This window comes from Perissodus microlepis, chromosome 10 (assembly GCF_051167445.1).
Source record: "Perissodus microlepis isolate ML-2025 ecotype Zambia chromosome 10, ASM5116744v1, whole genome shotgun sequence".
Lineage (NCBI taxonomy): Eukaryota > Metazoa > Chordata > Actinopteri > Cichliformes > Cichlidae > Perissodus > Perissodus microlepis.
The window spans coordinates 6,099,779-6,126,117 of record NC_140470.1 but is presented as its reverse complement, the minus strand read 5'-3'; the positions used below and the strand labels follow the sequence as shown (position 1 = coordinate 6,126,117).

General features: G+C 39.2%; 1 protein-coding gene across 1 annotated transcript; it reads left to right on the top strand.

The window, feature by feature from the left end:
• The first annotated feature begins 483 nt into the window (after positions 1 to 483).
• Positions 484 to 26,084, top strand: vps11 (VPS11 core subunit of CORVET and HOPS complexes). The gene is made up of 16 exons (XM_084941585.1): positions 484 to 680; positions 3,277 to 3,421; positions 3,508 to 3,643; positions 3,728 to 3,891; positions 7,150 to 7,397; positions 7,600 to 7,801; positions 7,932 to 8,083; positions 8,336 to 8,522; positions 8,677 to 8,820; positions 10,067 to 10,264; positions 10,368 to 10,529; positions 16,443 to 16,576; positions 19,536 to 19,738; positions 19,873 to 20,044; positions 25,154 to 25,376; positions 25,547 to 26,084. The coding sequence occupies exons 1-16, from the start codon at positions 502 to 504 to the stop codon at positions 25,709 to 25,711; spliced, it is 2,814 nt and encodes a 937-aa protein (XP_084797711.1). The 5' UTR covers positions 484 to 501; the 3' UTR covers positions 25,712 to 26,084.
• The last annotated feature ends 255 nt before the right edge of the window (positions 26,085 to 26,339 follow it).

Sequence of the window (26,339 nt, the reverse complement as noted above, 5' to 3'; positions counted from 1 at the left end):
GTAGAAAAATAACTGGTTTCTGTGCATTTGTTTTACCCTGGCAATAAATTAAAGTCGATTACGTCGATTAAGCATCATGAGGCGGAGGGTGGGGGGTGGTCCCCTATTTTTTTGCTGGGAGTTGGCAACCCTGCTAGTTAGGTATATGTAATTATTGATTAGGTTGTTTGATATTTCTGGTAAGTACTGTTTAAAATACCAGAATAGGGAGGATGGTGTAGGTTTAAGTTTATTAGATTGATACATATATACCAACAAGACAGTGTACATCACTGTCACAACAGAGCATTTGTTTTCATTCAAAGGCTTTATGGCTTTTCCTATAATACCTGGTGGGCCGTTCTGTAGTCAAAATGCCCGGGCTGATTTTTTGTCCCAGTCCAGTCCTGACCGCTGCTATATAAACAAATACACACATTTTTTTCTCTGCAGGCCTGCCTCATGCCTGCTATAGCCAGGAAATGGAGAACCAGCGATTTGGTCATGTGACTCACGTGTCACATGACAACACCCCAGTCTGCAAATACTAACAAAATGGCAGCGTTCTTACAGTGGAGAAAATTTGTCTTCTTTGATAAGGATACGGTGAAGGACCCAGATGACAATGGGAAAAACTTTCTTCTCCCAAAAGGGATCTCGGCTTCTGACTCCGGTCGGGGTCATATCGTTCTCGGAGATATCCTTAAATGGCAACAGTTAGCTACATTAGCTGATGTGATGCTAGCTTGCTGATAACTGACGCTAAATAACCCAGAATTCGTGACAGTAAAATTTAAATTCAGGTAATGTAGAGCATATCTTCGAGATAAGTAACTATTGTCTTTGCAGGTTATTGAAGCAGTAGGTTGTAGGCGGCGACAGAGCTAGGCTTGCTTCGTTTTCTGCGCCATATCAATCTACATGCAAATGTATACGTTGTCGTTGGAGTTGAGGCTCGACTGCTTGTCTGAGACTCCACGAACCCTCGTGGACTTCTTTCCGCCTAAAGCTACATTTTACGTATTTCCCACTTAATCTTTAGCTTTACTGGGAACTTGTAGTTAGTCATCGTGTTTATTCCAGCAAGAAAAAGTAAGGGAAAAGCCGCGCAAAGTTCGTAAAAAAAAAAAATAGTATACAACAGAGCGGGTTGACATGCACACCAGCACGTTAGATGCTAATCGAGCTTATTATAACCGCCTTGCACGGGTATCCGATGGAGACCCACAGGGCTTTAGAAAATGATTAATACTGGCCTAGTATCCGCCTATATCCATTGTATCTACATAAATAATAATATTGCATTTTTAATATGCACCTTTTAAGACACACCTTGGAATGAAAATGTGTTTTAAGACTGTCTTTTAAGATGAATAGATGTTAAATAAATGTTGGGAATGTGGTGCGGGAGACAGCTCCAAAGATTAGGGGCCACTCAGCTGAGATGTTCAGAAAATCATGAAGCTGCAAGACTGTGGAAAAAGTTCAATTAAGCAGAATCTTAAAATTGATTCACTATTTTACATGATGCCAGTTGAATGACAGGAGTACACATGGTCTCTGAAAGTGTTTCTGGTAATGACATGAGCACCTACATTTTGGAAAGGCAATAGAGGTGTCTGTGGTCAGCCAGAGAGGATGGATTTACTGTAACCAGAGCATAAACAAGAGCTGTAAGGGATGGGCTTAGCCAACTACATAAATGTAAATCTCCAGACGGTCTGATATCATTTTAACCTGGGAGGGAGGAAAGATTAGAGAATTTCAGCTAGGGCAGTGCGATATGACCAAAATCTCATATCCCGATATAAGACATCTATCGTCCTGATAACGATATAAATCACAAAAATGTAACATTTTCTGTGAATCTCGGGCAGCTCGACTTGCGTGAAGTGTTTCCAGCTGGGCGTTGTTTACCTGGAGGCGAGTTTTTTAACCTTTGTATGAAACTATACATTTTTAGACATAAGTTGTAACGGCCGCCATTTTTTGTGTAAGTATTTATTACACAGCCTGCTGCTGGGAAAAGCCTGTTCTAACGTTTGAGTATAAGGTTTATTTTTTAGCACCTGACGGCTCTTTTTTGCTTCTCATCCGTAAATACTCTGCATAGTCTTTCACGTGATTCAGTTTATTTTGAAAAGTCTCAACAGGATCTTGAGCTATATTGTGAAAGGTTTATGTGGAAAATAAACAAGCGGACACGCGATGGTTATACCGTCACTGTTGCTAACAACGCATAAAAACAGGCGCTTGTCCGTCCATAGTGTGGTTATATTAAATATAAGAGAAAGAGTGAACTTTAAGAAATTAATATAGCCACTACAGTGACCATCAAAACGATGACAAAATATTGCCGTAAACAGTTTATTTTGCGACACCATGAAACAAACCATAGCGTAAAATGAAACAATAGAGGTTTTTATATTGTCATCCGATATATATCGTTATATCGAACAGCCCTAATTTCAGTACACGTAGAGATTTTTGGTTTCTACTAGAAGAACATCTGTTTTAGTGAGAGAAAAAGTTGAGACAGCGGAACTCAATTGAATGGCCAAGAAACTATGTCATTTCTATGTCATTGGCATAGAAATGAAATTGTAGCCTGATTGAGTAAAAATCTGACCAAAACATAAATAATAAAATGGAGAGCTAAGAAAGACCCCTGGGAAAAACCACTGACAACTGGAGCAGCACAAGTATAGTTAAAATCACAAATGATCTTAAGTTTCTGTGGCTGAAAACGAGACTGCAATTGTTTAAACAGCTTAAACATTGTTTAGTAAGGTGATAGTAAGTTTTTCTTTTGAAAGAAAAGGTAGTTAAGGTGAAAGGGTCTGCACCAGGTTTCTCAAGTGTTGGAATTATCACAATTGTTTTAAGAGCGAAACAGTTAAACTAGACGAGTAAATAACGTCAGGAGAGGGGATAAACAGGACTTCCACTTGAGTTGAAGTGGGTTAAGATGACAGGCAGAAGGCCTAGATTTATTAATAAATTCAGATATTTCCTCATCAGTCAAGTATGAAACTACAAAGGAAAGGAGTATGACACTTTCACAATATAATATAACTTGTGAAATTACTTGGAACCAGGTCTTGATGAATAATATTAAAATAAAATATACTGTGCATATAGTATGTAAGCATGTACATTTATGTAAGTATATTGAAAAGAGAAAAGGATGGGGTATTTTTTTTAATTAATTTTGCAGCAATTTTATAAACAGCTTTTTTGTATTTTAGAAATTGTTTTGTAAATATAATTATCCTTAACCTTTGCAGTGTTACATATGGAAGGTAAGATCTGGCTTTTGATGCGCTCCTTGCAGCTGATGTCTTTTCAGGCCTACAAGTTGCGAGTTACACATCTCTACCAGCTTAAGCAACACAGCATCCTTGTGTCAGTGGGTCAGGATGAACATGGAATAAACCCTGTAGTAAGCCTGATGTTTCCCAGAGAAGTCTCATTTTCAAAACACACATACAGAAACCACTGCTAAACTGAATAATTCTTATTTCTTAGGTAAAGGTCTGGAACCTGGACAAGAGGGACAGTGGAAATCCTCTCTGCACTAGGATATTTCCTGCAATTCCAGGCAACAAACCAACTGAAGTTTCTTGCCTCAGTGTGCACGAAAACCTGAACTTTATGGCAATTGGTAAGACTCGAAGAAAGGTTCTTTTGGTCTACTGACCCAGTCGTCATTCTGAAAGGTTATAGCAGATTTTGTATTTCCTGGCAGGCTTCACAGATGGCAGTGTGGTTTTGACCAAAGGTGACATCACCAGAGATCGTCACAGTAAAACTCTGACTCTGCATGAGGGAGCTAGCCCTGTCACTGGCCTCGCCTTCCGCCAAGTAGCAAAAGTTACCCATCTGTTTGTTGCCACCCTGGAGAAAGTCTACGTAAGTCACCATGTGCTATACAGAAATGAGGACCATCCTGTGCAATATCTTTGAAATGTCAATTAATGGAAGTGACCTAACAGCCGCTACATTCCTTCAAAGTTGAACACTTTGGCATTTGCTTTTCAGGGCTCTAGACTAACTTTTAGCCACGGTTACACTGGTGCGCCTAACAAAAAAAGTTAGGCGCACCAGCACAAAAGTTAAGTCGCACCCAAATTTTTCAACCGCATCGCTTAACACTGCAGTTTTACATGTTCACTTTTTTGTGGGGAAAATTGCTGTCCATACAGACAATATTCATTTGTAAATGATTAACTAACAATCTTGTCAGCACAACGTTCTTTATTTGGAGCACAGTTCTACAAGAAAGATAAGTTACTGAAAAAGTGCTTGTGCTTAAAGTGCTTTGGCACTCTTTGGTAGTATTGTAGACAATGTTAAACTTAATCATCATCTCTGCCTCCTGTGATGAGCTGTTTGCTGATTCGATTCAATTTTGCCTCAGACATACAGAAATATTATAATTCTGATCATCTATCAGTACTGACACTGTGAGACTTCATCAGAGGTGTGAGCATCACAGCAGATGCTTTTGTGTCAAAGTAATTGAGGATAAAACAGAAAAACATGAAGCAGAGTTTCCTGGCCTGGCTTTTTATATCAAATATTCTGCAATTTTGCATAATTTTAAAAGTATAGTTTCTTCAGTATTGAACAGCAGAAATTAGGCTCTCTTGTCCGAGGCTCATTTGAGTTATAAAAATATATATATATATATATATATATATATATATATATATATATATATATGACAGCGGCCAACAGCGCTGTAAACAACGGTATGAATAATGCCGTTTTGCTTCGTGGTGGAAGCAAAATAGCAGAAGTTAGAGCGAATTAATGAAGACATTTTTCAAATGTGAAGCGTAGTTTGGATCTTCTTTTGCTGCTGGTTCAGTGAATTTTGGTTGGAGAGAGACAAAACCTGCAGCTCAGAATCTAGCGCAAAAAAGACGTAAACACAAAGGGCGAACCCACCGACGCATCAGAATCAGTGAGCTGTCGGCTTTCAGCCCCAACGGCGTGTCCGTGTATGGGCCGTCGGGTGAGAAAGCCGAGTAAGAGAAAGCTGATTCTGATGCGCCGGGTCCGCGCTCTGTGTTTACATCTTTGTGTGGAATCCGTTTACCTGCTCTCATTTGCTGTTTGGTGGTTGTTGAAATAGTTTTGAGATCTTTAACCTCAGGTTCTGGCATTTCTGGCAAAATACATTTATATTTAAAAGTTGATTCAGGATTTAATGAATCGATATCGCTTTATTCAAGCTACTCACCTCTCTCTATCCACCTGCACTTTCGAACGTACACACGAAGGACTACAGAAATATCTGGACCACGGCCAATCAGAGAGGTCCCACCCCTGACTATCTCTGATTGGTTTAGGGGCATAATGTGTGTATGTTGTTGACCACACGGAGACTTGAACAGCTGTTGGTTGCACCGGTGTGACCTAGGATGCTTTTTTAGTCGCACCATTGAAAAATTTGGTCGCATTTGACACCACATTGGTCGCACTCTAGAGCCCTGCTTTTATGTAAGATTTAAAAGTGAAGGTTTACATTTACTAATATCAAAAAAGTACAGGACCCACAGTAAAAAACAAACAAACAAACAAAAAAAAACACACAGTCTGCTGAGCAAATTCTCCTCGCCATCCAAAGGTCCAGATTAAAGGATTGGGCCATTGCAATTTGTGTTCTGAAACTGTGGACGAACTACCCCTTCAGATCAGGAACTCTCCCACATCAGCTGCTTTCAAAACCCATTTGAAAACTCATTTTTATTCTCTGCTTTCAAATCAGAATGAGTTCAGACTACTTTTGTTTGTGTTGTTTTTTACTCGTGCTTTCTCATTTTATCTTATACTGTTATTTTGTTCTGTGATTTATGCTGTTAGAATATATTACATGTACAGCAGCGGTCCCTGACCCCCGGGCCAGTCATTTGGTACCGGGCCGCGAGAGTTGAGGCTCGGGTGTGAAATTTATGGTTTTCAGGGATTTTATTGGTTTTTTGTAATAGTTTTTATCGTTAACTCGGTTTCCCTGGGTCTTTTCCTGTGTGTTATGAATAAATCTTTTTTTTTAGGGGGGGGGTGTACTGGTTTTATTTTGTTGCATTTATCCACGAGACCTTAAAGGCCAGTCCGTGAAAATATTGTCGGACATAAACCGGTCCGTGACGCAAAAAAGGTTGGGGACCGCTGATGTACAGCACTTTGGTCACCAGCTGTTGTTTTTAAATGTCCTGCAGAAATGACTAGACTTGAATTGACTGTCAACACTGTTACATTCACTTTAGTAATCTAGATATGCTCGTCTGATCCAGACAAATTTGTTTTGTGCTTATTTAACCAAAGAATGTTCTCCAATATGCATTAGGTTGCTAAGAAAGTTTAATCTTTCACTTTTGTGCCAAAGATTAAATATGGTTTTTGTGATACTATGCAATATCTATAGCACTTAGCCATCTTAAGAAGTTGATTCAATTCACCTGGATATAGGATGGAGAAAAGAGGAGGTAGAAGAAAAATTTCATCCAAGTGATGTCTTCAGAGTTATTAAAAGAACAATCAAAATCAGCACTACTGCATAGCTTTCAGCCACAAGATCAGTTTCATGATGATTAATATGTCAGTTGTCATGACCTTAAGTCATGAATACTATTTGCATATAGTTGGGGGATCACGGTATTGTAAGATGGTGAAAGATGTACCCTTAGTCCCCCTCAGTGATTCAGAGATTGTTGTTTGTTGGCCATTAATTAATTTCTCGGATTATTGAGCGTGTATCAAGACATATACCCATCTATTATTGAGTGCTAGATTGTGCAGAGTCTGTATTGTCTTTTCACTGGTTTACTGATGCAGCTTTGTTCCCACTGGGGATTTAATTGGTCCGTGATCTTGATGTTCTGTCATTACAAAGGCTGACAATCATCATGTGGAGCCAAAAAGAACACATGCAGTAAATATGTATGTTGATGTTGTCTAAATGTTTTTATTGTTCATAACAGTTGAGATTATTTGAAGTATTGGACATTTAAGTGATATTACACAAAGGTGTGCTCATTTTGGTTTTATATTGGATTACCTTGTTTATCCTGTAGGTTTTAAAGAGAATGTTCTCATAGTTTGAAGGTGAGCATACAGTCTTTCAGTCTTTTGAAGTACTCTTTGTCATCTTTATTTATTTAGTGTTACACCCTGTCCATCAAGGAGTATCCAAAAGTGGAGCTGGATACACACGGCTGTGCACTGCGCTGCTCATCCCTGGCAGATCCATCCCAGGATTCTCAGTTCATTGTAGCTGGTGAAGAATGTGTGTACCTGTATCAGCCTGATGAACGAGGGCCCTGTTTTGCTTTTGATGGACACAAGCTATTGGCCCACTGGCACCGTGGATATCTGTTTTTACTCATAAGGGATGTAAAGTCACCCAACAAGTAAGAACAGGACTGAAAGAATGAGGTGACAGTAATATTCACGGAGTATTTCATCTGAAAGAAGAGAATATTGAATTTTAATATTCCGTTATTCAAAGCCATCTTTAAATCACAAATCTTAATTCAATAATCCATATTCATCAGGTGACTTACAAAAATACATGTCCTATGAGACTAATGATTCTATTCATTTTTAATTCAGAACATGCTTCAGTAGTGGGGAGAGCTCGCCATCAGACAAACAGCTGCTAACTATCTATGACCTGGACAACAAATTCATTGCCTACAGTGCCTCTTTTGATGATGTCATTGACGTGGTAGCAGAGTGGGGTTCCTTCTACATTCTGACTAGAGATGGAAAAATGTTTGTTCTCCAGGAGAAAGACACACAGACCAAACTGGAGGTCAGTTCAGTCTCTGTAACTGCTGATTGAGGACTTGTTTAAAAGCAGTGATGAACAGTGAATTGAATCATCTATAAATCTAGTTATTCAGGTAGAATAACGTTATATATAATAATGTTTGTCTTTAAAGATGCTGTTTAAGAAGAATCTGTTTGTGATGGCCATAAACCTGGCTAAGAGTCAGCACCTGGACAGTGATGGGGTATCAGATATCTTCAGACAATATGGTGATCACCTGTACCTTAAGGGGGACCACGACGGTGCCATTCAGCAGTATATTCGGTAATTGCATTTGCCAGGACTGGAACTCGCTGGATGAGAATGAGTTTTGCCATTATTCAAAGGCTCAATTTATTGAAAAGAGTGCAAAGATAGCAAGTGCTGAAATTGAGAAATTTCATTATTGAATGATGATATTATTATTCTTAATTTTCAAGTGTTTTAATCACTAAACATATTTAGTGATATATACATTACAGATCAAATGAGCCATTAATAAAATCCCTCTTAAAAATACATTGTTTTCTCACACAGCACCATTGGGAAGCTGGAGCCATCATATGTCATCAGGAAATTTCTAGATGCACAGAGGATCCACAATCTGACAGCCTATCTGCAAGCCCTGCACAGGCAGTCATTGGCCAATGCAGATCACACTACACTGCTGCTCAACTGTTATACCAAGCTCAAGGACAGTTCCAAGCTGGAAGAGTTCATTAAGGTGACTGACTGGTGAACGTGAGCACTGATGTGTTGGGCTTTTGATGATTAAGACTGCTATTTAATTCGGACTGTCATTAAAACCCAGATTGGCAAGAGTCAATAATGGTTGGTATATCATAAATGTGTTGTCTTCCCACACTGTATTTAAACAGAGCAGTGAAAATGAAGTACACTTTGATGTTGAAATCGCCATCAAGGTTCTCCGGCAGGCTGGCTACCACAGCCACGCTGTCTTCTTGGCTGAGAAACATATGCACCACGAGTGGTACCTAAAGATCCAGCTGGAGGACTTGAAGGTACAAATGTTCAAACCTTTCTTTAGAGATAGATGTTCATCACTTCTCTGGGCTACTAGGAATTGTCCTGTTCTTTTTTTTTTTTTCTTAACCTTAAAAAGCCATCCAATGCATTACTAACGTTTCCTTTGGCAAACATTGAAACTTGTAAACATTTTTTTATTAGCAACTAAGAGTCTTTCAGTTCTGGTCTGGAAGATTTTGGTCTGTTTTTCGTTCAAAGTTTCTATGACGTTCCTAGACTGTCTGGACTTGCATTCCCTGTTTTTGTGCTCTTAGATTTGAGATGGTCTTCAGGTAAGGCATATCTTGGATTTGGGTTACGATCACTGTGATATTTGCATTCAGAATTCTTCCATTCCACTACAGGACTTCTTTGCAAAATGGATCTACTGACGCTAAATTTTTGTTATGAGTGGGTCCCACAAATTGGTTTGCTATGTTCATAGCCATAGTATTATATTCTCTAAGCAGTGCTAGACAACTGCTTAGAGCAGCTCATGGCTGATTATTATTGATATAAGGTGGTGATTAGTCAAAATAATTTTTAAAGCTAATTAAGACCTTTTAACATTGTAAAAGTTATTTGTGAACTTGTGCACAGTCCTGTCCTTTTTACCCCTCCACTGTAAAAGGTGAATCAGAATCAGAGAGACTTTATTTATCTGAAAGGGGGAATTAAGATAAGGGCAATTAATGAGGGGTAGTGTCCTCACCCAACCTTGGGCGGGCAGTGTGGACACCCGAAGGAGGCAACGTAGTATTATCAAATTCATTTCATAGGTGCATCTACTATTAAAAGCTCAAACAAGTTGGAATTTTAGTAACTTTAGTGTCTGTAAGGTCAGATATCAAGTTTTCTGAAAATCTTGTGAATGCAATTACTCAAGAAGAAAGTCAGCTAGAATTTTGGAATTTATACCACATCAAAAATAAAATAGTATTTAACATATTAACTCTCTTTCTAATGGAGAGTGGATATTTGGCAGAGAGTGGCAGCTGGATAGTTTTTGGCTACAAACAGACTACACGTTTTTGGAGCGGGAGTTGCAAGTTCGATTCCCACCCAGTATTCAGTAAGGCTAGACCCCTCTTGCTAACCTAAAAAAAGCCCTGGAATGGCGCGGCTACGTCTGCAGCCTGTCCGCAGTACGGACACAAGAACATTTCACTACACATTGTACTCTGTATGATACTGTATGTGACAAATAATAAAAAGCTTGTTGTTATTATTATTTTCCCACAGAATTATCAAGAAGGGCTGCGCTACATTGGGCGTCTGCCTTTTGAACAAGCTGAAAGCAACATGAAGCGTTATGGCAAGACACTGATGCACCATGTCCCTGAAGGTACCACGCTCCTCCTGAAGGGCTTATGCACTAATTACCAACCCAGTGGAGATGCTGCTGAAAAAGACAGCCTGGACAGGAGTGTGGTCAATAAGGTCTCTGAGCAATACTGTTATTCTCCTAGATAATCATTAATATTGATCATAAATTTGAAGTGTTTATCAGAAATATTCTCCTCCACTACTGTTTGTATTTTAGGCAAACTCGGAGGAATTCATCCCGATTTTTGCCAATAACCCTCGGGAGCTCAAAGCCTTCCTGGAGCACATGATTGAGGTGGACCCCCGTTCTCCCCAGGGTGTGTATGACACACTACTGGAACTACGGTTGCAAGACTGGGCACATGAACAAGATCCTGAGGTCAGTGCATAACATTTAGACAGTTATACAAGCTGCCATGAAGATTTTAAAAATCGAGTGTGATTTCAGGAAATTGTTTTTCATTTACTTGTTTATTTATTTTAAACAAGGAAAAAAGCATTTCAATAAATGTTTAGACAAAACAAACCTATATGGAATATTATAAAAACTTGTGGATTGGCAAAATGATTGAAAATGTGATCCATTCTTAAAAATGTACCAAAAGAAACGGAAACCAATTCTCATGAATGGAAATATAGAGGGTTTGTAGCAAGACGCAAAGGACTGGTTACGCTCACAGTTCTTGTATAGTGCTTTTCTACTCTGCCTGAGGACTCAAAGTGCTTTATACAACCTTATTCACACCAGCACATTTTTCTATTCTGAAGTGCTTTCTATCTAACAATTGATGCATCGGAGAGTTACTTCAGGTAGTATCTTGCCCAAGGATATTTGGTACACAGACTGGAGCAGCCAGGGACCGAACCACCAACAGATTAGTGGATGACATGCTCTACCTCCTAAGCCATCCCAAAAATAAATCTTTAGACAGAATAACTTCTACCAAAATGATGCAAAGACAAAATTCTAGCGTGGGATACCCCCCCCCCCCCAAAAGAAAAAAAAAATCATGGTCATAAGCATGCCACATCTTCTGTTAAACATGGTGGGAGCAATGTTACGACATTGAAGATGACGAAGCATAAAAACCCTTAAAATAAACCAATATAATATGAAAACAACAAAAGATGTTCGTAAAACATGACCAAAAATAACGTTGGAAATACTGATAAACTACGAATGAAAAGGTGTGGTGCAATTGCCATGTATTCTGAATGATGCATGTTGTTCAAAACTTGACACCAAACATGTCAATGACTAGGGATGGGTATCGTTTAGGTTTTATCCGATACCAGTACCAAACCGGTACTTTTGAAACGGTGCCGGTGCTGGAACCGGTGCTTAAAGAATGGAGAACACACACTTTGTCCAAAAACCTCTCATGTTCAGCTGTTTTTGTGTAAAAAGATAACAATGTTAGCCTTTTCTGCAGCTATAGGGCATATATGGTATCACTCTTGGCTGGAAGCAGTGCTTAAACAATTGAAACAACACAAACTTTGTCCAAAAACCTCTCATGTTTAGCTGTTTTCCACTTTTTCTTTGGTCATTTTAACCTTTTTGGCCAGGGTGAAGGGAGTATCTGCCATCAAACAAGAAGACAGCCGCATGTAACTACGACGGTGTTTGCTAGTTCACCTTACGTGCATTAATGTAATAACGTGGTTAGCTTACTCAACGTAAATTACACACCGACAACATTAGGCTACTCACGCAGAGAAGAACGGCTACTGCTGCCATCATCATCCGTCATCATTTCTGCTACACTGGCAGGGCTAGGGGCCAGGACTCTCTTCTTCGGGTTTTTGGGGGATGTTGCAAACTCCGGGTCCGATAACGGGCAACCCACCCGCAGTAGATGTGCTCGGTGTGAGGTCTCGCAGAAAGCTATCAAATACGGCACATTTCTCGGCTTTTAACAAAACGCTATGCATCGCCAGGTGTTTCATCAGATTCGAGGAGTTACCTCTGCACAGTATCACTTTAAAGCACTTGTTGCAGGCTGCTGAGTTTGCATCTTTTGCTGTGAAGTACAGCCAGACTTTTGACTGCTTCGCCTTGGGCATTTTTAATCTGTAGCTCTGCTCTAAAAGAACGTACGTATCTGGGCCCGCCTACTGTCCTCGGAAAGGTAAAATGATTGGCTAGAATCCAAAGTGTATGACATATCAGGGGAAAAAAAGCACCGAAATAAAGCACCAAAATGTGCGCTGCTTTTCGGTCTGGTTACTACCGTTTATGTCAGAACCGGTGCTATAATGGCACCGGATACCGGTACCCATCCCTATCAATGACAAAACAATTAGTTGTCTGGCCATCAACCCATCAACCTCCCTCTCACCAGCCACCTCTTCCATCTTATCCAGGGAAACATGAGGCGTTCCCATGCCAGTCAAGAGTTGTAATCTCTACAGGCTGTCCTGGGTGTCCTCCGGGGTCTCCTCCTGGTAGGATGTGACAGTCTTAGCTGGCTCCTTTCAATGTTGAACAGGAGTACTTATACAGTGGTCCCTTGCTATAACGCGGTTCACCTTTTGCAGCCTCGCTTTTTCGCTGATTTTTTTTTTGTGTGCAATTTTGCATGCTTTTTTTTTTTTTTTTTTAACAGCACAACAGCACATTGTGTTCTGTGTCCTGATTGGCTGTAGACCAGGGGTCACCAACTTTTTTGAAAGTGAGAGCTACTTCTTGGGTACTGATTAACGTGAAGGGCTACCAGTTTGACACACACTTCTGAAATAACAAATTTCCTCAATTTAACTATATGTTAATTATATGTTATCATTAATAATTAATGATATTCATCTATGTAAAGACACTGATTATGTTAATTATTTTTCACCATAATAATAAAGAATGCAAGTAGGAAACAAGGTAGGAAACAGATAAATATCAATATGCAACACTTTATTTCTATAAATCTCTGCAAGTATTTACATTTTGAAGTGATCACTTCTACAACATTTTCACTTACCACTAACACATTTTAACAAATCATGCACTGTTACATACATTATTTTTGTATGTATGTAACATACAAAAATCAACTTTCACATTTTACAGAACTTTTCACCAAATTTGCAGCATTTTAAAACAAATTATCATATGTTACACTTAACAAACACATTTGTTTTTCAATAATTAAATTCAACTTTGACATGACACTGTAATGTTGCCACTGAGAACATCTAATATGGCTTTCTTTGTCTGTTAGTGGGAAACCTGGCATTGCATGCTGTTCACCAGTGTGTTGTAATCTGGGGTATAACTTGACACTGCAACTCTGAGTGAGTCTTGCAGATGTGCATCAGAGAGGCGTGTTCTGTGTTTGTTCTTTCATTTCATTTATTTATTTCACGCTTGGTACAACAGTTTCCACAGTTAGTTCTTTCAGACAAACCAACCACACTTTCTATCGGTAAAGCACTGCAACCATGTGTGAAAAGGAGCAGGAAGAAGAAAATATTCTTATTAAACCCTGCCCCCTATCTACAATCCAATTTATATTGCAAGTGGGCACCAAAAATCAAGGAACAAACTAACATTTATCTCCGGTCCTAACGCAAACCAAACAACAAATTTACAATCAGAATATACCACTCCACATAGTAACAAGGAGAAAAGATGAGTAAATAAAATAAAATGAGGCAAAAAATAAAGTTCTGACATGAACTTGATGAAGTTCATATCAGAAAAGGCTGATTCACAAAGATAGGTTGAACCAAACAGGCTGGCAACTTTTGTAGCTGCTGTGCATACACCACTGTACTTTTCTGTGTCAACAAGGCACCAAAAGTTTGGTGTACCCTCATAGGCTTTGAGGTGGAGGTCATTTTGCAATGTTACAATTTCGATTTCCACCTGTCCAGCATCCAAGCTGAACACTGAACTTAGTTGCTCAGCAATGCATGTTGTGTCCACATTCATGAAAGGATTGGAAATGAATGACACGCATGGCTCAAGCTGATCAAGGTCACAAAACCTATTCTCAAACTCTTGACCAAGTCGGTTTATGACTTGTGTACTTTTCTGTAACTTTGTCAAAAGTCTTAGATGCAGAAGCATTACCTTTCAGCACCATCTGCACAGAGGGAAAGTGCAGCACCTTTTTTCTCTGTAAATGCACAGAGAAGATGCTCATCTGGGCTTTAAATCCATTTAAAGCACTAATCATGTCAGCAACAGTCTTACCTTTGCCTTGCAGCTCACAGTTCAAATGGTTCAGTTTCCCAGTAATGTCCGTTAAAAACGCAAGGTCAAGTGTCCACTCAGTGTCCTCCAGCAGAGATGTGTCTTCCCCTTTGGATTGCATGAACTCTTTGATTTCACCCAAAAGTGACAAAAAACGAAGCAAAATCCATCCTCTGCTGAGCCATCGGATTTCCGTTTGTAGTAGCAAGTCACCATATTCAGCTGACAGCTCCTCCAGTAGCACCTTGAATGTTCTGTGCTGTTTAGCTCTGGAGCGGATGCTGTTTATGATCTTCACAACGGGAGTCATGACGTGCTCGAAGCCGATCACCTTTGCGCATAACGCCTGCTGGTGAATGATGCAGTGGTAATGCATGAAGTTTGGGAACTCTGTGTCACCTTTACAGTGAGTGATGAATCCTGCATGTTGGCCGATCATAGCAGGAGCTCCGTCGGTAGGCACTGATACCAGCTTTTCCAGCGGTACCTTTTTCTTCGCAAAAAACTCCTTCACCGCGTTATAGATGTCAACTCCCCTCGTAGTTGTCTTTAGCGGCAGTAGTATCAGAAGTTCTTCTTTTGTGGAGAAACCATCAAATACCACCCGATAAAGACCATCAGCTGTGCTCTACTGCTGCTGTCCACAGACTCGTCACACTGGATGCTAAACCACCTGCACTTTGCCAGATCCTGATCCAACTGATCAGCCAAGTTCCCGGACATAGCCGACACTCTTCTAACAATTGTTAGAAGAGCGTTGGGCGACTCCTGTGGGTCGCCCGCGGGCACCATGTTGGTGACCCCTGTTGTAGACCATTGTCAATCAATCTTGTGCCATATCTCCTGCACAGTACAGAATGTGTTCAGCTTGTCAAACTTACAGAAATCTTTGATCGCTAGCAGTGTGACTATGAAGTGCTGTACTGTATGTTTGTAAGTTTTCTCCCCAACAAACACAACAATGTTGACAAAACGTTTTGCACCGTGAAAGGCACCTGCAGGTGCCTTTGTTTTCATTCTATAATACTGGACTTATTTTTCTACGAAGGTTTGAACTTTGAGAGTGTTTAAACAAGATAGAAAAGTGAAAATTTTCTTGCCTGTCTGAGAAAAGTGTACAAAGTGTGTAGTGAGGGGTTTTACAGAATTAATAAATCTATAATTGTAAAAAAATACACTTGGCTACTTTGCGGATTTCACTTATCGCAGGGTTTTTTTAGAACGTAAGTCCCGCGATAAATGAGGGACCACTGTACTCTCATTTCCACTGCTTGTATGCACAATCTCATTCTAATGGTGTTAACAAAAAGATCAGGCCTAGACTAACAGATTCATGGTGTTTCTCAAAAACGATGCTCCATCTTCATCTGGTCGTACATGGCAGCATAACAGTTAGGATACATCATTTTACCAGAATTGTGCATCAATAAAAAATATTAACAATTAGATTAAATGACTAGTACATCTAGTAACAACAACGACAATTAGTCAACTAGTTACACACTTCTCTAGTTTATACATCACTATTAAATTTAATAACTCTTAACTTTAATAACTCTTGAATTGAATTCAAATGAAGTGTTCAAGGCTATGCTCTCTGCATAGATTCAGTCAAATGCTGTGAAACGGATGGGTTAGCACTTCATGGTGCAAAAGGATAATGACCTAAAGCGTTATACAAAAGCTACCCAAGTGTTTGGTCACCTGATCTCAATCCAACAAAGCATTTTTTTTTAGTTACTGAGGAAAAAACTAAAGGCAGCAACTGAACGGTTAACTGCAAAACACTTGAATCAATTTTATACATATTACATTTAAAATAATGTTATTTTGTTCAGAAAATGAGTAAGTGACTAAAACACTTTTAACTCATAAACATTTCACGCAAAACTTTTGTTAAACCACTTGAATTAAAGCAGATAATCTGCAGATCTGAATGTTTGATTTAAAGTTCATTATAGTAGTGTTTAACAAAACCAAACATATTACATTTCAGTGCTTCGTGGCAACTGCTGTGTGCATTTGACGTTATTCTAATAAAGCTCAATATTTATTGAATATGTAATATTCTGCTTCTCATTCTGTTTTTCTTTTTGGCAGAGAAAGAAGGTCCTGCAGGGGGAAGCTGTGTTGCTACTGAGGAGTGACAACACTGTGTTTGACAAGGCCCTTGTCCTGTGCCAGATGCACAACTTCAAAGAAGGCATCCTCTACCTGTATGAGAAAGGCAAACTGTAAGTGAGCACACAGTCTGAATACTTATCAAGCACCACCTCACAACATCTCATTATTCACTGTTTTAGTGTGATAGGTAAAACCGAATGAAAGCTGTAAGATGTGTCCGTATCAGCAGAAGCCAGTTTAGTTCAGTAAATAAAGTCATTGTGTCACTGTTTGTGGTTGAATACTAATGATGCAAATGCACTCATTATGAGTTAATTTATGTTTTAAACATAACCCTAACATGTTACAGTAGTAATATGTAATAATTATCATTTCTAAATCTGGGTCTGGATTCAGATATAGTGTAGGTATAGTGCATGATGCAATCTTTTCACCAGAGCCACCTAACTGAGGGGAATTTTAGTCATGAATCACTTAAAAAGACACTCAGCTTTCATCAATATATCTCGTCTAACGAGGTGTAACAAAACATTGGATCATTGTTACACATCACTGAAGGATGTTTTATCAATAAAGGATGCTTTATTATACATCCTCAGCTTATGTGTACGTCAGCAAAAGATGCTTATAGGTCACTCCTGTTACCTACCTATGCTAAAACCAAGCCCTGGAATGGCGCGGCTACATCTGCAGCCTGTCCACAGCTCGGACACAAGCACTTCACTACATGTTGTACTGTGTATGATTGTGTATGTGATAAATAAAGGTTGTTTGTTTGTTGGTGATCCTGCCTGTGTAAAATTACTGCTTTTTTATAAAACTGATGTAATTTACTTGTTCCAGTCTCTTGTGAAAACATGATAATTCCTTTCAAGCTTTTAAGTCCAACCCCATACTTGGACCTTCTCTTTGGGGTGATGGTTTGGATAATTATCTGTAAGAAACTGAAACTCATTCCATCAAATTGATAAATGGTCTGACTTGTGAGTTACAGCTGTACCAGCATGGCTGCATACCAGACAGTTAGAGCGATTAGCTGATTTAACTTGACTTTTTCCTTTGTGTAATGTCCTTCCAGATAAAGTTTTAAAAGTTTTAAAAAGTGCCCCAGCATGCATCAAATCATAGCTAGGATGTCCTACACAATGTGGTAAGGATTGTTTGTTGTACTGACTTGCACTGTGTTTCCAGATGACATTGTGATCTGTCATGAGAGGAATGAGTCATCTCTCATTTCTTTTTATTTTTCTAGAAAAAATTGAAGTGCCTCATTTAATGCGGGACTTATGTTCCCTAAAATAACCTGCGATCTGTGAAATCCGCAAAGTAGTCAACTTTATTTTTTACAATTATTACAGGTGTTTTAAGGCTGTAAAACCCTCACTACACACTTTATACACTTTTCTCCGACAAGCATGAACATTTTCACGCTTTTCTCTCTTGTTTAAACACTCTCAAAGTTCAAACCTTCGTAGAAAAATAAGTCCAGTATTATAGAATGAAAACAAAGGCACCTGCAGGTGCCTTTCACGGTGCAAAACGTTTCGTCGACATTGTTGTGTTTGTTGGGGAGAAAACTTACAAACATACAGTACAGCACTTCATAGTCACACTGCCAGCGATCAAAGATTTCTGTAAGTTTGACAAGCTGAACACATTCTGCACTGTGCAGGAGAGACAGCATGGAGGAGATCGATTGACAATGGTCTACAGCCGAGCAAGATGCAGAACACGATGCACTGAAAAGAAAAAAAAATTTGCACACACAAAAAAATCAGCGAAAGTTGAACAGCGTTATAGCATGGGACCACTGTATTTGCAGTGATTAACCGTAAGTCAATATTTGGCAAGAGTACTTTTGTTCTTTACAACACAGCCTGAACTGTCTTAGGCAGACTTGTCACTTCTTTAAGTAGCTTTCAGGAATAGTTCTCGAGGCCTCTTGAAAAATTGTCTGTACATACCGATGATGATTTGAACCAAAAAAAGAAAACCACAAAGGAATTCATCATAAAAAAATGTCCTATAAATATATAAGACTCGCTGGCACTGATTTTGAGTCCAGCTCTTGTGCAGTTTGGCATACTTCAGCCTTTCCATTTCCCTTCCTTAAAAATGATTTCCTGGTGATGGTGAGGAGGATGACTCTAAACAGAAGCCCTGTTGATTTCACAATCAATTGTTTTTGCCCAAATTATGGTTATTGATGATTCTGTTTTGACACATTTGAAGCTACAGACACCAACAACCACTGTGAAACAATATAGCATCCATAACTGCACCAAAGAGTAAAACAGTAAAATGTGGATTATTAAATATTAGGTCGATTTATTCTACCTTACAGAAACCTGGTTACAGCAGGATGTTAGCTTAAATGAATCAACACCCCCAAGCCATTCTAACTATCAGGGGACTGGGAACAATCCTCCCCTCCAGCTTATTAATAAACCAAAGACCCAGACAGTTTTAATTAATTTGAAAGCCTGATGCTTAATCTTGTCAACCCCCCCAAAAAACAGTTTTATTTGCTATCTGTCATCTACTTAGCCTTTACTCAGTTTCTATCTAATTTCTCAGACTTATCTGATTTAGTGCTCGGCTCGGATCAAATAATTATTGTGGGTGATTTTAACATCCATGCAGATACTAAAAATCACAGCCTTAATGTAGCTTTTAATCTTTTATTAAACTGAATTGGCTTCTCTCATAATGTTAAAAATAAAAACAAAAAACAAACACAGCACTTTAATCAGACTCTAGATCTGAATATTTAACAGTATTCCCCAAAAACCCTTGTTTGTCTGATCATTTCCTAATAACATTAAAATTTACAATAATGGATTACTCAGCAGCGGAGAGTACTTTTCATTACAATACATGTCTTTCTGAAAGTGCTGTGTTGCTTATATAAACTCACACTTTAAAGCAGAAATGGTGTCTCACTCATTTGTAAGATGTTCGTGTAGCCTAGAAAAATAGTTTGTTGCTCTATTTAAAAAGGGGGAAAAAGCCCTGCGTAAAGCTAGAACATCTTACTATTTATCACTAACTGGAGACGTTTGTATGCAGGTACCAGCAGATTATGCACTACCACATGCAGAATGAGGAGTATGGAAAAGTAGTGGAGGCCTGCAAACGTTATGGGGACCAAGAGTGTTGCCTTTGGGAGCAGGCGCTGGGATACTTTGCCAGAAAGGAAGAAGACTGCAAAACTTATATCAGTGAGGTCCTACATCACATTGATCAAAACAACCTGATGCCTCCATTACTTGGTAAGTACATTTTTATCTTCATGCATTGGTTGTTTAGAGTGTGACCCACACGTTACAGTATAGGTTCAGGTAAAGATCATGTCAGTTGAATGTAATTTTAAAGGTGTCATATTTTTTTTCTTTTGTTGCTGTAGTGGTGCAAACATTAGCCCACAACTCGACAGCCACTCTCTCCGTCATCAAAGACTACCTCATCAACAAATTGCTTAGAGAGAACCAACAGATTGAGGATGATGAACGGAAAATCCGACAGTATCGCGATGAAACGGCTCACCTTCGCTCAGAAATCCAGGAGCTCAAAACAAGGTTGGTCACATAAAGGATGGGATTTTCTGTAAACGTAACTCTTTCATAGCTAATACATCAAGACCATGCCTATGAGTATTTGGAAAGTAACAATTATTTTTAACCCTGCTAAGAGGGTTTATGTGATTTGCTTGGTGTGTATTTGTCCGTCTCTTTTTCAGCTTAGGGGGAGCTACACAGTAGGGCTGCCACAAACGATTATTTTGATAGTCGACTAGTCACCGATTATTTTTGCGATTAGTCGACTAATCAGATCATGCATCCATTGGACGTAAAACGTACAGCTTACTGCACCAGCATGCATCTGCTCTTATATAACTATCATTAGCTTACAGCTTTAAGTGTTTAAGGTATGTGCTAACTAAAAATAAAGACAAGATGATAGTTTATTAAATTTTAATGAAATTTGCAGATTGTTTCGGTGAAGTTTAATAAACTCCTTGCTATCTAAAATATAACGGGACACCGGAGTATATTCTCCAGCATCTCACACTTCTGATAATCAGTTGTCTGCTTGACTTTTGTTCAGCTGTGTAAAAACTATAACTTTAATCTCAGCCAAACCGATTTTGCTCAGGAACAAATAAAATACTAAAAAAAAGCCAAACAATAACATTTTTAAGTTATCTAAGTGACTTATATATATTTAACCTGAGTAGCGAAAGACGACGGTGGGTTTGAAAACGATTTGCCGGGAGTCCGCTGTTCTCACGGCTCTAGTGAGCCTTGCCCCCGGCTAGCTATCGAGCTAGTGGGTAACAGACGTCTCCGAAAACGTCGGAGCGCTTTTGAAAATATGTGGTGTCTTGATAAACTGAGCAGATATTTGAGGTTTACACAGCTACATTCTCGCCTGAAAATATGTTAAACATTTATTTTGTGACCCAGAAAGAATAATAAGAGTAATATTAAAACTAACTAGCTGCCGCCATTGTTGGAAACTGAGCTGGGCTGCGCTATGAATTCTGGGACACAGCTTCTTCTTCGGGGTTTAACGGCAGCTGGCATCCTTGTACATGCAGTGCTGCAATCTTCTGTTTCAGTCCGTTATTACACTCTTAAATCCTACTACTTATTCCTGCGTCTTTTGTGATCTTACAAAGCTTCAAACGACGCGTCGACTATTAAATCAGTCGTCAGCGATTTTGATAGTCGACGTAATCGTGACTAGTCGACTAATCGTGGCAGCCCTACTACACAGTCTCAGACTGCTCTTTGTTCATGATGTGTTCATGATGTGTTCAGCTGATGCTGGGAAGAAAAGTGTCCGTAAATATCAAAAACTTCATCAGTTAGGAATTTTGCAGATCTCACATTCAGGTCATTTTCTGGGACGTTTCCAAACAACTTGCAGTTGATACATTTCTCAGATATCTCTTTCGAGGATGCCAATGTTCACATTTTGGACAGAGAGGACAGATGGTTTGAAAGAGGAGTGAAAGAAGCCATCTATGTCCACTGTGAGCGACCATCTTTGAACAGAGGCGGGGGTTTACGACACCAACTCTCTGCCATCTATAATCCAGTTTTGAGATCCCTTCCCAGACGCCTTAACGCCCACTCACATCCTGGGCCATCTGACCTCAGGAATTCGCATGATAAGGTGGGGCCAGGTTTCACAATGAACACACCCGAAACTCTGGCTGATTGGGACCCACACCCAGTTTCACACCTTGGCTCAGGCGATTAGAGGATCATCAGGGGGTCCTTTTGTCCCTCTGTGGGGGGATACTCCCACTAGGTTTATATCTGGGACTCTCCACCATTTGACCTTAGAACTGAAGAAGCTTCTCGGATGAGAGGTGAAACGTCTTCAAGTAACTTAAAGAAGTCCAGACGCTTTTCTGTGCAAGCTCCTTTGACTACGATGACCTGGATGACTGAGAACCTTCACAGACATATTCTCAGATATTTGTTCCATTCTGACTGCTTCCACTGTGAACTTTACTAAATTGTGTAAAAATCCAACTGTACCTCTGACAAACTGACCTGATGTTCGTGTAATGGTGAGGAGAGTCGTGTCTGCTGCTATAAGGTCCTAAGCATCTGAGGGAGAATACTGAGAGAGAACAACCTGAACTGCAGTGTCATGGTTGCCAAGCCAATCTGTGTCTATGTGCATAAAGATGAATTTCGCATCACTCTAGCGACAATCCGCAGAGTGAATGGTAAATGGTAAATGGACTGGTTCTTATATAGCGCTTTTCTACTGAGCACTCAAAGTGCTTTACACAACTTGTGCATTCACAAGCACATTTTCTAAGTGCTTTCTAACTAACATTCACTGCACGTACCAGGTACAAGATATTGTCGACCAGACATGGAAAGAAGTGTGGGCTTACCTGGACAGCGACCCTTGTTGTAAAGTCACGAACCAGGCTTCCATTTCCCCAGTCTTTACTCTTAAGATTTAGGCCAGCTCACTTGGTCCAGTCAATCTTGAGTTGTGGTTCCTCACCCCGCGAACAGCTCAGTGTTTAATTGACGAGACCTAAAGTAATAATAATTTCCAAATAAACAAGAGGAGGGAAGCAGAACCCCAGAGATGCTTGAGTGGCCTCTTCTTTCAAAACTCTGCGTCTCACAGCCTTGCCCTGATTGAGGACAGTTTAATAAACCTGGAGGCTCTTAAACCCATTTCCTTCACATCCTAGTGGCTAAATCCTTGAATGGGCATATAATTTCATTCCGGCTGTAAGTTTATTGACCATATTTTGACCTGGCACACAAGCACAATCTGCAACTTTGTCATTTACCAGAGAGAAGAAAAAAACGAGGTTGAAATAATACAGTTTTGACACACTAGAAAAAAAAATTTGAAGAGATTTAAAAAATGGCAGCCATGAAAATGTACAAATGTGCATGAGACAGTGGCCTGTAATATCACATCTGCTTTTATGGACTGGTTTATACAACTTTTAAAAATGCCGTCCCTCCATTTTCTTTGATGTTTTCCTACTTCTTGTTTTTTTTAAGCCTCAAAAAGGTATGGCAGCTGAGAGCAGCTGCAATAACATGCCAAATCCCACCATTACACCTGCTTTATTTTCAGTACTTGTATGCTTTCAAGTGAGTGAAATCTGAAATCCTTGTAAATTGCCAAATTCTTTGGACTTCCTGCTGACTTCAGCTGCTGCTTGTTTGTGGTTCTTTCTGCTGTTTTGACTTCAGTTCAAAAAAGAGAGGAATATTTGGATCATTCCATTTATTTACCTTGAAATGTGCTTGAGTTGCTTTCACTGTGTTCACCACAGCTGATGTGGTGTATGATGAAGTGTTATTGGCTTTCCATCTCTTATGTGTCTGCTAGTTCATTTTAGTTTCATATATAAATTTGTTGTTTATAAGTGTAAACAGAGGTTTTCATATTGAGGTAAATTGTTTGAATATTGTTGAAGAAGTCTTTTATTGTTGACTTTGACAGTAAAACTTGTTTTCTGAACTTCGTCACATCCTATTTTCCAGGTGTTTTGGTGATGCGAAACTCTCCCCTTAAGGATTTATTGATTTTTGTGTCACACTCTTTGTCTTTCTCCTACTCTGCTCCTTCTCTGTTGTAGCTTGTGTAAAAAGTGTTTACCCCCTTTTTGATTTCACTTTGTTTTTGCGTATTTGTCACACTTACATGTTTCTGAGTGAGTACAAAGATAACCTGAGTAAATACAAAATACAGTTTTGAAATGATGATTTAATTAATTAAATCACTACCAAATGTGAAATCATTAATTGTCTGTAACCACATTTTTGGAAAGATGAGTTCAGTTTCACTAGACACACCCGGGTCTGGTTAGTGAAACACCTATTAAATTAAAAGAAAATCACTTAAATGACAAAGTAAAAGTTCACAGAAGAAATAAGTTTTGACATCAGTCTGGAAGGGGTTACAAAGCCATTTGTAAGGCTTTTGGGATTGGAAAACAGACATGGCAAAAATGGCAGAAACCCACTCCTTGGAACAAAGACTCATTTTACACAATGATCTCAAAGATTTTGCAGAAAATACTCTGTTGACCGACAAGAGAAAAGTTGAACTATTTGGAAAGTTTCTGCCCTATTACATCTGGTATGAAACTAACACAGCATTTCACAAAAAGAACATCATACCTACAAACAAACATGGTGGTGGTATGCAGCTGCTTTGTTGCTTCAGGACGACTTGTTGTAGTTAATAGAACCTTGAATTTTGCTCTCTATCCTAAAATTCTGAAGGAGTATTTGGCCATCAGTTTGTGGCCTGAAGCCCAGGTGGAGTTAGGTTATGCAACAAAGATAACACAACAGCAAGTCCACCTCATAATTCCTGAGGAAAAAAAGGTGGTTTTGTAGTAGCCTAGTCAAAGTTTGGACAGATTATGTGTGAAAGCCCTCCAAAGTGGCTGAACAAAAATGGTTCTCGAAAGAAGAGTGGGGCAAAATTCCTCCATAGCAGTTTGCCTGTTATTACTGTTGCTTGTTCCAGCTCCAACTGTCAAGGGTAGCACAGCCACTTATTATTTTTAGGGGGCAGTTACTTTTCTATATGGCCAGATAGGTTTGGATAGCTTTTTTACCCTGATAAATGAAATAATAATTTAAAATTGCATGTTGTATTTACTTGGGTTGTCTTTAATAAAATTAGTTTGAAACATGTAAATCTGACAAATATTCAAAAGATAAGAAATCAGGAACCAGGCACCTACTTTTTCACAGCACAGTATATCAACACCTCTGTGGACAACTTAAAAATTCCTTTAAATAGTTACTATGCGCAGATTGAGTACTTGTAATGAACTTCTGATGTCACGATACAAGCACAATTTTGTATCTGAGAACTAATTTTCCCATTGAGATTATGAAAGTAACTGAAACTGTTAATGCGGTATTTTTGGTAAACCCCTTAAATTAAACTCAAAAGTCTGGACTCCAGTCACATCTCGATCATGTTTCTTTCTATTGTAAGATGTATGAATCTTATTGTAGTGTACAGCAGCAAAATAACAAAGAATATTGTCACCATCTATTTACTTATGCACCCAACTTATCTCTTACTGCTCATGTCAGTAGAGTGCTGTAGAGTTATAGAAACTGCCAAGTATGACCATAAATCTTAACCTTAATATTTCCACACAGTGCCAAGATATTCCAGAAGACAAAGTGTAACATGTGCAACAGCCCGCTGGACCTGCCATCTGTTCACTTCCTGTGCTGCCACTCCTTCCACCAACACTGCTTTGAAAGCTATGCTGAGAGCGAGGCGGAGTGCCCAACTTGCACTCCAGAAAACCGTAAAGTCATGGACATGCTGCGTGCCCAGGACCAAAAACGCGATTTGCACGATCACTTCAACAGACAGGTAACAATAAGTCGTACACCAAAAGCCAAAGAACGTGTTCGTGTTGAATATGTGCGTGGTCTGCTTTAATATTGTCTAATAACCCGCTTTTGTTATTTAAAAAGCTTATTTGAACACTACAGGAATATTGGAAAATACAAGTTTTCTTTTGTCTTTGCTCTGGTTTACAGTTACGCAGCTCTAACGATGGATTCTCTGTGGTAGCTGACTATTTTGGCCGAGGAGTCTTCAACAAATTGACCCTAGTTACTGACCCACCTGGCAGCAAATCTGTAGGGAATCTGGAAGTCAACCTGCAGAGGGACCTTCTCATCCACACCAAGAGAAACAGCTAGAAATCTTGTATTTACAATCTCAATTTTACCTGAGAGGCTACATCTTATTCAGGTTCAGGACAAGATGCTACATGTGTTGCCCCCTTTATTTATCAGAAATTAAAGCCACCTGCTTTTAGTAATTTTGATGGTCCTTTTTACATAATTGTTTCAGTTTGGGCCAATGACTGGAAACTGCCTACATTTGTGTTTTAAAATGGTCATACTGTGATTTGAATAGTCACGTGTTGGAGGCTTTAGCTAATGCGTGTATGTGTATGTACTGTCTTGCACATAGCAATCAAAAACAAGTCAGCCATTGATCTTTATTGAAATTACGCCTGGCACTATAACCTGAGCATTACATTTGAAAATAAAGTCGTCATTAAGTGTTTCAGTGCTTCCTGACATATTTTGTGTTGTGTGCTCTGTAACCTTTAAACTGTCAACATTGCTCTTTGACATTACTGTTTATGGCATTCTGAGTATGTAGATGTATGTTGTTCGCTTTGAAGTGTTCATCATTTGGACTTGGCACACACCTTTGTACACAAGCACCTTATAAACCACTAATTCTATTCTTACATCAGGTAGTAATTTGCAACTGACTTCCATGCATGCATGCGGATTTCTATAGGGTATATATTAA

Coding starts and splice junctions, on each gene's coding strand:
- vps11 (XM_084941585.1), top strand. CDS start 502: ATGACAACACCCCAGTCTGCAAATACTAACAAAATGGCAGCGTTCTTA. Junction 3,892..7,149: donor CCACCCTGGAGAAAGTCTAC/GTAAGTCACCAT, acceptor TTATTTATTTAG/TGTTACACCCTGTCCATCAA. Junction 8,084..8,335: donor GCCATTCAGCAGTATATTCG/GTAATTGCATTT, acceptor TTTCTCACACAG/CACCATTGGGAAGCTGGAGC.